This window comes from Clarias gariepinus, chromosome 2, assembly GCF_024256425.1.
Source record: "Clarias gariepinus isolate MV-2021 ecotype Netherlands chromosome 2, CGAR_prim_01v2, whole genome shotgun sequence".
Classification (NCBI taxonomy): domain Eukaryota; kingdom Metazoa; phylum Chordata; class Actinopteri; order Siluriformes; family Clariidae; genus Clarias; species Clarias gariepinus.
Window position 1 is genome coordinate 14,639,110 of NC_071101.1, and position 12,257 is coordinate 14,651,366.

The following is a 12,257-nucleotide window of genomic DNA, read 5'->3' on the forward strand; positions in this document are numbered from 1 at the left end:
ATGTACAAGAAAGTGAGAAGAAAAAGAGAGAGAGAGAGCAGAACTGGCTTTGAGTTCTGGCCGTGGAGAACTGTAGCACTGCTGTGATTGTAGAACTGTAATCCTAATTCGGTTAACCATTCTGGTTATATTTATGCTAGATGAAGCCTGAAAATCCTAAAAATGAGTTGTGTGTTTTTACTTTTTTTTATTGAGATTTTATGTTGGGTTGAATACCTCTGTAAATTGATTAATCACTACAAGTTAAACCGGGACTTTTTTGTGAATGAAGGCGCAAAACCGATTGAGAGTTTGACACAAGACTTTTAAACACAGTACGGTGATGAGACTCCTACAGTAGCTGCAGTAAAACATTTGAATAGTGCAGATGTTTAAAAGCTTTAAAGCCGTACATCCGTGAACGAGGATCCCGGCTCAGAGCCCACTGCAGTCGTTCCTGTGAACATTCAGCGAGAGGAACACCTGATTCCTGAAAATCGACCAACTTTTGGAAGAGACATACCTGTCTGTGAGAACTGAACACACACTTTCCTCCTTTAAAGGAGTTCCTGGGAGGTCAGCATATCAGACGGGAAGCAACCAGTCCCATCATGGCTCCAGGGTACAGAGAAATCTCATCCAGGAGTGAAACGCTGGGGTAAGTGCATTAGTACAGTAGGGGATTATGTAGAGAAATGACGGGAGCTTTTACAGTTTCTAATAACTGTGTTCTTTACGATCGAAAGTTTTACTTGAACTGCACTCACATATATCCGTACATAAAGCCATTGTTGAAGGTATTTTTATGTACATCCCAGGTCCTTACAGTAGGAGGCTTCATTGGAGCAGCCTCGGAGGTAGCTTGGCAGCACTGGGGCTTGAACCTCCAACCTTCTGATGATTAACTCAGAGCAATAACCTTAAGCATTTTAGATTTTACCACCAAATTTCAGGTGAATTACGTACATGAGGACAAAGTTGAACTGTTTTGAAATCATCCGCTGAACCACCTTCGTCTCATCTGAGTCAATGTTAAGAGCTGAACTTTAAAGCTGACTCAACATACCAGTGCAATGAGTAATAACCATATAAAAATACAACTATGTAAAATTTGTTAAATAAAAAAAAGCAATACATTAATAACAACATATTTGTGCTTATTGAATAAGCATATAAACTAAATCTGGTTTACCTCAAAAGACTACACTAGGTTAAAGGTTTTCTTTTTTTTTAAAAACGTTTAAATGCTTTATCAATGAAACTTTTTGATGTTAATGCCGAATCGTGCAACGGTGTGTGAGCAAGACTGTTCTTCACCCCCACTTACGTCCAGTCCTACAGAAATTCATCCAGTCATGGGTATATCCCTGTTCCTTACAGCTAAAAAAAGGTAAACAAAATCCAATGTAAATGAATATGTTTAGAGCCACAGGTTGCACATCACAGCCTAAAGCTTGTATCTGATCCCGACACCTTTATTTGTTGTAAAAAAAAACCTAAAAATATATATTCTAGCAGGTGAATATATCTTGAATAAAGTTAAATTACAGTAACCTAACCTTTGGCAAAATAAGATGTTAACAACACAAATATAAGATTATTAAGCTTATTTCTAATCAAATTTTACTAAAATTGTAAGGAAAAGTATTCTGTATTATTGGCAGATCATTTTGCGAGTTTTAGGGATTGATTTCTTAGAAGAGGCAAAACCTTCCGCCTATATAACAAAACATTTTCACTTACAATCTTAGAAACATTTGACTAGAAGCAAGTTTAAAAGTCTTTTATTTGGTTTGTTGTAAACACAGGTGTATTAGTTTACTCACTCACTCACTCACTCACTCACTCACTCACTCACTCACTCACTTACTCACTCACTCACTCTTTGCAGGGAGCCTGGAGCCTATCCCATTAGACTTTGGGCAAACACTGGACAGGGTGCCAATCCATCGCAGGTGTATTATTTCAAGCTTACTTATTTACCTTCTTCTTTAACAATGTAACCTAAAAAGCACTGAAGCTAGGAACGTAATTAGTGGCTTGTCTCTGGCTTTTAGTTGCAGTGCAATTTGCTCTAAAAAAGAAAAAGAAAAAAGAAAAGCCTTAAACACCAGCTACCTAAAATTGCTTTTGTTTTTTTGAATGAAAAGTCGGACACTTTTTTTTTTTTAACACAGCTGGTCGACTAGTTATAAATACCAGTCGTCGAACCCCTAAAAGAAATGATGTTGCACCCTTTGGGAGTCCTCTTGTATCATTATTAGGACAGGGACCTGGGCAGTGCCACGCTTTATAAAAGAAAGCTGCTCCACATGGGCGCGACTGCAGGACCCAGAACTGTTAGAGATCCTGCGATGCGGTCCTGACCTTTAAAACAAACCGATAACTTCTTCTTTCTCTGTCTCAAGTGGCTGTCCGTGTCCTGTATCATGCTGCACAGAAATCACCTGCTCTGCAAGTCTCTGTGCCCGAGTTCCTTCCTTTCAGGGCTTGAATGCATAGTTGTCCAAGCTTGGCTTTCCTTCTTGAATCTAACCCAGTGCTAGTCTCCCTGTCGCGAAAAACTAAATCTGCTCTCCACACATCTTGTGCGTGTGCGTAAACGAGCGAGCTGAGCGGAGCCTGAGAGCAAAGCAAAGCGAGCTCTTAATATCAGAGTCGCAACAGAGAAGAAACACCGCCGCTGGGGTCTGCGCAAGGGGAAAGGAAGGGGAATGTACAGCACCACTCCAGCACTTACCAAAAGGGGGTGCTGTTGAATCACTACAGACATCTGTGAGATCCACTTTCTCCATCATGTATTACTGTGGAAGTGGTGACTGTCTGGAGGGTTCAGCCACACACACACACACACACACACACACACAGAAAAGAAATTCTTCATCACAGGGTCTGGGCAACAATAAGGATGTTTGAGCTCCAAGAGGAAAAAAAAACTAACACACACACACACACACACTTAGTCAGAACTATTAACCAATTACTGCACTGGGGTTTAATCGAGGCAGGAAAGAATCAGAGATACCTTAAACATTCAGACAACAGTATAATTGCTCTTGTTCAATACACAATTATATTCAAGGACGCAACATGAATGGTACAGTACGTCGAAAAACATGCAGCTCAGACTGCTGAGAGAGCGAGAGATCCTAACATGACATGGGTACATTCATTTCCTTTTTCCCTGCTCCAGATCTCTCTAATACCCCTGACCAAGGCCTACAGATACAGTACAATGTCAAAACACCAGAAGACCATCCAGCGAAGACACCATCACATGGCACCACGGCTCACGCGTCCTCGGCTAGCTCAGAACGATCGGCTCTCCTCAGAGCTGAATTAATGAGGTAGCGTCAGTGTTGCTGAACTGAGCGTACAACAGCGAACGGAAAAAGCACCTCATGGGGATGCAGGCGAGGTCTAATTAGTCCCGTGTTCATGTCTTTGTGTGATGCCGAGAACAGAAGAGTTGTTATTGAAAGCGTGCTCTCGAAGCAGGTCCTAGTTAGAGATGTGAACGGACAGGAAAAAGAAGAGTCGGGTAAAGTGAAGACAATCAGCTACAGCTGGACATTATGATGTGAGGTTTTGACTTTAAGTGTCTCTTACTGAGACGGACATCGAATGTCTGGTCTGGTGCTCAACCAAAAGCTTGTGGAAAACATCTGGATAAAGCCTTCACACCATCGTTTCTCAAGAATCAGGATCCGAGCAGTGTGTGAACAGAGGTTTAGTTGATAACATACTACAGTATAGGCACTTCATAGTTAATACTATAGGCACAAGCGTTCACAGTTTCAGAAAGTGCTGATTAGGACTGGCGGGAAGGGCTTACGCTGATAACAAAGCCGAGCTCAAAGGCTGACTCAGAGCACCGTTAAAGCTGCTAACTCTGCAAGTTCCCAGCATCCTAGAGGTTTAACGAAAACACTCGAAGGGAGGGCTCGCTACGCCTTCTGCTCTCCTCTCCTCTTCCGCCTTACATACAGATCTCATTTCTCTTCTCTTGGAAATAGCCAGTTTTGAATTTTACTTTTTTTATTTTTCAATGTGTGGTCACACAAACCCCCATAGGGGTGATGGTGGTGGTGTGGAGGGTGGGGTTGTGGGGTGGATTTACCTCATTAGAGATTTTATTAATTTGCAGTGAAGAGGCGTTCTCTTTCTCCCTGTCTCCCTGTCTCTCTGTCTCTCTCTCTGTCTCTGTACACATGGCCTGAGCAGATGGAAAGGGTGGGGGGGGGTGATGGACAAATCAGACTGTCTTTCCTCAGGAGGGGAGAAAAGAATAAATAAGCTGCTCATCACAGGTGAATTCTGGTGCTGGTGTTTTTTAAGACACAGCTCACACCATGTCCTGTTAACAAGCAAATGCATACACACACGCACATGCACACGCACACACACACACTACAGCATTGTTAATTGGCCTTCATAGAGGCCTGCTTATTAAAACACCCAGTGTTACATAACACCTTCTGTAAGCAGCGAGCTGGCATCAGCTGGAGAAGAGAAAATGATTACAACTGCCCTAATATTTCCAGGAAAAACCAGGGCAAATAATCGTCCAAAGATGTGCTTTTTTTTCATAAAGCGAGAAAACAGGAAATGCTACTCATCTGCATAAACAGCTCGGAGGATTCTCAGAGTCGCATCGTCTTCTTGGTTCTTTTTTTACATTATTTTTTATTTAAAAATAGTAAGTTATTCAAACATTTACAGAATATGTGAACAAAAAAAAACTGCTGTTAGCAACCTATACAGAAAAAAAGAAAAGAAAGAAAGAAATAGATTTAATTTATGTCTCTTTTTTTATGAAAAAAAAAAAAAACTGAAACAAAGATGATGTAAATTATTTTGTCCAGAGTTTAGTCTCCTTCTGTTTCGATAATCCCTCGGCAGGTCAGTGCTGTTTTATCTCGGTGGCTCAGATCGGTCCTTCCAAAATGGCAGCAACACACACACACACACACACACACACACACACACACACACACACACACATTAACATACACACTGACACGCAAACAAACAAGTCTGTGGTCAAACACTGTAGAACGTACACACACACGCACACCCACCCACGCGCGCACACACACACACACACACACACCAGAGCGCAGGACTCCACACTTCCTGTCCGAACTGAATGAAAGTGTCCAAAGCTCGGCTAATCAGGAAGCACTCAATCCTTCCTGTGAACCTTGTTCTTGTCTCTGTAAGGTACCCTGGCGGTGCCAGTCTTTGGGGTTTATAACGCTTGATGGCATGACTACGCTGTCTTGATGCCTTCAAATCCGCAGAACTTCCAGCGCTTTTCCAGACTGGCACCCACGCCCGTCAGCTCCTGCTTGAAGGTGTAGGGGAGTCGGCCCAGCAGCGTCTCCACCTCTGTCGTGCTGATCTGGAGAGAAATGCGAAGAAACAACAAGCATACGCTCAGTGCTTAGTGGGAACCATACAGTTAAAGCATTAACAATTTCTTTTCAGTCTAATCTCTATCCATGGCATCTATACAGCAAGTCAGCAGATGCTTGTTGTTGTTGTTCCTAAATTTCTAATGCCATATGTGTTATTACATAATTTTGAAAAAACAAAACAAAAACAGTATTATTTTAGAATATAGATTTATTTTCTACATTCTAGATCGATACTGGATTTTTTTCAAAACTATAAAATAACACATATGACATTAGGTAATTAAATAACAACAACAACAACAATGACAAACAGTTGTTATTTTAAGACACGAAGGTCAGCTGTTCAGGGAGATTATTGCACATTTCTGATGTCTTCAGCATTGTTTTACAGTGTAGAAAGTTAAAAATTTTAAAAATTATTTGTACCTTACAACACAGTAAAATATTTCTTTTAATATATCGCAATAAGGAAGCTGGGGTTAGCTCCTCTGGAGCAGAAAGGGTTAAGGGCCTTGCTCAAGGGATTAACGACGGAGGCAAGGAAAAACTCCCTGAGATGGCCAATAGGAAGAAACCTTGAGAGGAACCAGACTCAACAGAGAACCCATCCTCATCTGGGTGATAACGGCTAGCGGGTATTGATCTGCAGTCATACCGTGTGTTAGGAGGCTGGAAGTTCAATATAACATTCGATGTCTGTACTGTAAACTAACTGTGAGTCCAGTTCGTTATTGGAGACTTGGGTAGAATGTAGGACATTTCAGCGCTAAACTATGGGAGAGCTCTGAGACCTGTGTTAACCTGTTAAAGTAAAAGTAAAAGACAAGACCTTTAAATGAAGGATGTGCCATTTCTAGGTATTATGGCCATGCATCAGGAATGCATTAGGCACATTGGCTTCCACTTCAGTGTGACTCTTCTAATGGTTTATTGTACTGTGGTTGCATTTACAGTACAGTACAAAACACCTAGATATGACTCCAGCCAGGATCAGCAGAAACATTAGCAGTGCAGCGCGTCAGGACGGCTTCATTTACAGCCGCTGTAGGTCTACATTTGTGTTATAGAGCCACCTTTAAGCGAAACTTGTACACGGAATTATAGCTAGTGCTCTTAAACTATACTTAAAAGGAAACACATACACCACAGATACTGTAGATAGAGATCTGGGTTTTTTTTTTTTTACTGGAGTATCCCTATAAGGGAGATATGAATGGTGGGATGGATCATTAGCACATTGTGCTGGAGTGCCGCAGTTTCTGCTGAAAACAATTTCAAAAAGATACACAGCCATGTGTGGCTATGTAGTGTGTGTGTGTACGTGAAAGAGAGAAAGAGAGAGAGAGAAAGAGAGTGGGAGGAAAGATTGGGAACAGTTACAGCTTGAGCTCCAGATTTGTGAGTGAAATATGAAAATAAATGATAAAATATGTGTGAGAGAGAGAGAAAGAGAGAGAGAGAAGAAAGTTAAGAGGGTGCAAAAGGTCTAGAGAGATGTGACGACAGACAGAGTGATGTTACACACTGTAATGCTTTAAGTAGGACAGCCATTTACACCTTATGTCTGACAATGGATAAGAACAGGAAAGAGACAAAGGCAGGAAAAAAATTACATATAATTGTGTGCATGTGTGAGAGTGAGAGAGAGATAAAGAAAGAGAGAGAGAAAGAAAGTGCGAGAGAGTGAGTGGCACAGCGTGATTGCTCTGCCCACTCCAGGAGCTCCATATGTCTAGTGGGTCGCTTATTTACGCTGCGGAGCATTAGGATGCCGGCGGGATCGGCGATAAACAATTCACTCTGTGAAGAGAGTGTGTAGGTGTGTGTGTGTGTGTGTGTATGTGAAGCGGGTATACAGTCTGCACTCTGCACACTTGGAGTTCTGTAAAAGGTGTTTGAATATGATATGGCTGAGGTGCAAAGTGGGGAGGCACATCTTATTGGTTCCTGAAGTGTCGAGCTCATTGGCTGAAACTCTGATCTTCTGCTTCTCGCCGCCTCTTGGTCACCTCTCAGACGGCACAGCAATCAGCATGTGCGCTCGAAACGGGCACTAGACGAGTCAACAACAAAACACCGAGAAAGTCTGGGGTGGCACACTTCCTTTACTGGTGTGTGTGTGTGTGTGTAAACTTGGGGCGCTTAAGTCAAAGCGGGACTTTTGATTGTGTAGAATGATAGAAAGCAGATATCTGGACTTTAATTCTCCATATAATCCCTTGCTACACTAATGCACTTATCCCAGAATTTCACTACTTAATTTCTTGTTGATTTTTTTTTGTCATCACTGGAAGCTTCTATTACCAAAACAAATTCCTTGTACGTGCAAACATACCTGGCATCGAGTTTTCTCAGTATGCCGAAACCATGATTGTACTGCCTGCTTTATGTCTAAAAATGCTGGCCTCCCAGGAACTCCTTTAATGGCCCAAAAACTTGTGGAAAAGGCATGAAGCGAGGTCAGGACTGTTTCACTGTGTCTCATCCCCAAATTTCTCTGTAAGTAACAATTTTATCGCAAGTCCCGGTTTGACTTGAACGCGCCTCGTAACTAGCCAGCTGGGAAGAAAAAACATAACCTGGTATGCTTGTGTAGGAAAATAATAAACGTGGTGGTGTGATTTGGGCTGGGTTATTATGAACATTGCATTAAGACTTCACCATATAAATGACTATACTGTATGTGCTCTTCTTTGGATTACTTTGAGTGTCTGCCATATGAGTCCAGGTGAATTAGTTGTTACTATGGAAACCCAAAGGAAAAAATAAAATATTAAATAAAAAATATATATTTAAAAAAATACAGGCATTTTACTTGCTTTTATTTGTTAGATACAGTAGATAGATACTTTATTGATCCTTTAATGATCATATATGAATATTTCACTTGTATTTTTGTGTATGTAGACTCCTTTCATAAATAGTAAATAATCATCGCCTTACAGACATCTTTACCATATAAATGACTATATGTGTCGTTACTAATGGAAATTTGTCGTTACTATGGAAACGTTTAAACGGAGTGTTAGTGATAGCTATAAATACTATCGAAATATAGAAAATGTATCAACACCTTCTGACTAATAGTGGTGCACCAATACATCAAAGCCAAATAGCACACATTTAATTTTGACATTGATATCCTGCTTCCACCAGCAACCAGCAATAGTGATTTTAATCATCGCTAACAAAAGCTGTCCTAGCGATTGACATTGTCCTAAACCGATTGACATTGACAGAAGACTTCAAGTACAGTATGGTGATAAGACTCTCAGCCTCAGTGAAACATATAAATGGTGCAAACATTATAAAGGACTTCCTTTATTGCCATAAATGATGATCCAAGGTGGCTCCGAGCTAATTGCAGTCGTTCTCGTGAACATTCAGCTTGATTCTTGAAAATTGACGGATAACTCGTCAAACACTTGCGGAAGAGAGACGCATCTGTCTGTATCTGTGGGAACTGTACACACAATCATTCACCAACATCTGCAGTTCTGGGAAGGTGAGTGCAATGTGGGTACCAGGAGAACTCTCTGCCTTTTGACCAGCACAGAAGATCTACTGCTAATCTGCAGTGAGTTTAAGGAACATTTTGACATGGAAGGTCAGGATGTCCGGTCTTGGCTCCGGTGTACTGAGAAAACTTCCTCCCTTGATGGTAGTGTGTTAGTGTAGCAGGGGATTATATAGAGGAATAAAGGTAGTTTGTACTCCTATAACTGTGGTCTTTCTGTTCTGCTTTTCAAATAAGTATTTTAAGCTTTTAAGTAGCTGTGTGGATCGTTTTAATATGAACACTGACATTGTGTTATCATCCCAAACACCAATAGCATCTGATCATCAGTAGATTCAGCCTTCTTAAATAAATATAAAATATACGATTTAAATCTCATTTATATGAGATTGATTTAGTTCATTTATATGATACAGATTGTTAAATGAATGAATGATATGATGATGCAGTGAAGGACAGTTTTTATTCGGCATAGTTATAAGCAAATGATGTTCCACACCAGATTGAACGTATGAATCATTTTTACACACCATATGTGTGGTCTTTTTTTGAAAGAAAATTGATTCTATTTTCTTATAATTAGTTTTTTTTTTTTTATAAATGCCGTGTTAAATAAATGCTCCAATTCAAATCATCCAGCTGTTTCACATATTGCACGTTGAGTTTTAAGGGAATAAGAAAGGCACCAGTTGGTGCTCACTACAGTACCTTGGTGTCCAGACGCTGTAAGTACGAGCAGATGTACTCGATGCTGGCCCCGAACGGATGCACGTGGAGGAAGGTTGAGATGATTCCTGCGGAAAGAAATCGACACACTCAGCTCAGCACTAGAGATGCAGAAAAAACATGCAGCTGGGTCATGTCCAAATCTGGCTCAGTAAAACGCATCTATGTGTGAAATTTCAGCTGCTCTGTTGTTTGATGTTGTCATGTTGTTTAGAGCTATATAAAGGGGCGCGGCGCTGCCGCTGACAGGCCGTTGGTAGAAACGAAATCCTACTTATTTAAGAGACGTGACTTTAAACAGGGAGCTGGAATGAAAGATCTACTGATTTTCCTTTTTTTTTCAGTCAAGCCCTTTTTATGTCATAAAGATAAAAAACAAGACCATGTTTACATGTAGATCCCAAAGGAAAAACGGAATAGATATCAAAATATGTTAAAAAATATATAGACATTTTACTTATTTTTATTGGTCAGATAGAAAGATAGATACTTTATTGATCCATTAATGATGATGTATGCATATTATGTTTTATTTCACATGTATTCATGTGTATAATCAGATAAAAAATACGAGGCTGAGTAAAATATTATCTGCACTCCGATTATATTAAAACTTCTGTCGGCCACACTGTCTTATCAGCGTTTTTTCCATCCAAGTTAATCATCAGCTAAAAAAATCGATGCTTACAGTTTTCTGGGATTCAGAAACAACAGTATTAAAACCTTATTAGGAAAAAGGTTTAACAATCATCAGTACTCATTACAGTGAGACACTTATTGAAAAGCTAAGGCTACACTTCGGATTAAACTCAGAGGACCGCTATCCGAGGGCGTCGTGATCTTGCATGGCGATGCGCGTCTGCACACTTCTGCTCACACTGTTAAAACTCTGCAAAAACTTTGTTTTGAGGTGTTAAAGCGTCCTCCCTATAGTCCTGATCTCGCTTCTTTAGACTTTCACCTGTTTGGTTCCCAGCACAAAAATTCACTTCTGATGAACAAGTGAACTATAAGTGCATTGAAAAGCAAAGAGATTAGGTCAGATACAAATATGATGTATCCATCTTTTCTGTGCGGATAATTTGTGACTCACCCTCGTATTTGCATATAATCTTCATAGACTGGTTTTCCATATACTTTGCTTCATGTCACTGTTATTTCTACAAGCTTTTCTAGCTCTAAAACTGTAGATCTAACGACATCTTAGAAGCATTCAGTAACCTGTAAGGCATTTTTGTCTTATACTGTACATGTCTTACACATGCATGCTTTCAACACATTTTATATATGTAAAAAAAGGTCAACAATAATAATAATAAAAAATCGAAAACACAACAAATTAAAATTATTGTTGCATGATTCAATAAGATATGTTCAGACAGGCATGGAAATCTGGTTTTCTAAAGTGTCATAAGCCTGATACCGCAACCAGACTTCAATCTGGCTAACAGATGCATTCAACTATGAGTATAAAGGCATGTGCTTAGAAACCTTTAAGGAAATAATCAAGGTCTGGTTTAACGGTCTGCTGAACAAACAATAATTTCACACTGCGAACATTTTCAGCTTTGTGAATCAGATTAAATAATAGGAAAATGCTGTAAATGTGACTTTAGAATTTGTGAGTTTGGTATTAGGGACACTGTGCTATAAAACAGTCCTTCCATCTTCGATCACCAGGGGCGCTGGGAGCCATAATCCTGTAAGTAAGAACAGTTTTTTTTTAACGTCATCTTCTGTAATACTAGTAGAACTAGGCAAGTATCCTAGAAATGAGCAAAAAACCTGAAAATTTTTTAAGCTTTTGAAAATAGAAAGCGACCTGTTGTATGCAGGGAAGATTCTGCTGAGCGCAAGTCTGACCTGGTAGGGCAATCAGAGTTTTATAGTGGTGTTGTATTCGTAACATAAAAAAAAAAAAATCTGAACTAATATCTCACTCTCTTTCTCGCTCACTCACTCATCGAGTAGTTGTACAGTATGTGCGTGCATTGCACCTAGACATTAAGGGTATGTAATAAAAGCGGTTCTTGTGTGTACTGTATGATGCCTTGAGTGAAAACAGAACACGAGTGCTCGGTGGGATATTTATTTAGGTTAATCCTTAAACATTTTTCCCTACACAAAGTAGTCCAACACCAGGATGTACAACAAGACCAACACTGGATGTCTTAGCAAGTACAGTAAGCCTGCTAAGATTACCCAATACAAAATGGACAAAACAACACACAGAAAGTCTAATAAAGAAGGATATAACGTGACAAACTAATTAACACACAGAACTGGTGCACATGTGGAGAACAAACCAAAGACAAGACTGGGCGAGGACAAGACTAGAACCAAAAAAGAAATGCATGATGCACAACATTAACAGAACACATGCAGGACGAAGAACAAATGGAGGAGTAGTGCTCACTTGGAACCACAAGACATGCAGAGAGGCGGAGTTTTGATTTCTCAGAACATGACAGAAGTTGATCAACAGTCGTCTTTCACCATCTAAATTAATGTCATCTGGCCTCGTTAAAACTGTGTCAACCCCTGGCCTCGGTCTCTACCTTCTCATCTGGCAAAATGGAAAGAAGGCCTTAATTGCTATCTGGAAGCCTTTCGCA

General features: G+C 40.1%; 1 protein-coding gene across 4 annotated transcripts in view; it reads right to left on the bottom strand.

Annotated features, from left to right (window-relative positions):
- Positions 1 to 4,638: 4,638 nt before the first annotated feature.
- enox2 (ecto-NOX disulfide-thiol exchanger 2) overlaps positions 4,639 to 12,257 on the bottom strand; it is a 290,449-nt gene continuing 282,830 nt past the window's right edge. For all 4 annotated transcript variants that reach the window (XM_053476492.1, XM_053476469.1, XM_053476477.1 and 1 more), the window contains 2 exons: positions 9,625 to 9,710; positions 4,639 to 5,383 (listed from right to left, as the gene is read on the bottom strand). In XM_053476492.1, the coding sequence (XP_053332467.1) occupies positions 5,252 to 5,383; positions 9,625 to 9,710 (218 nt within the window). In that variant the 3' untranslated portion in view covers positions 4,639 to 5,251. The remainder of the gene's footprint in view (positions 5,384 to 9,624; positions 9,711 to 12,257) is intronic.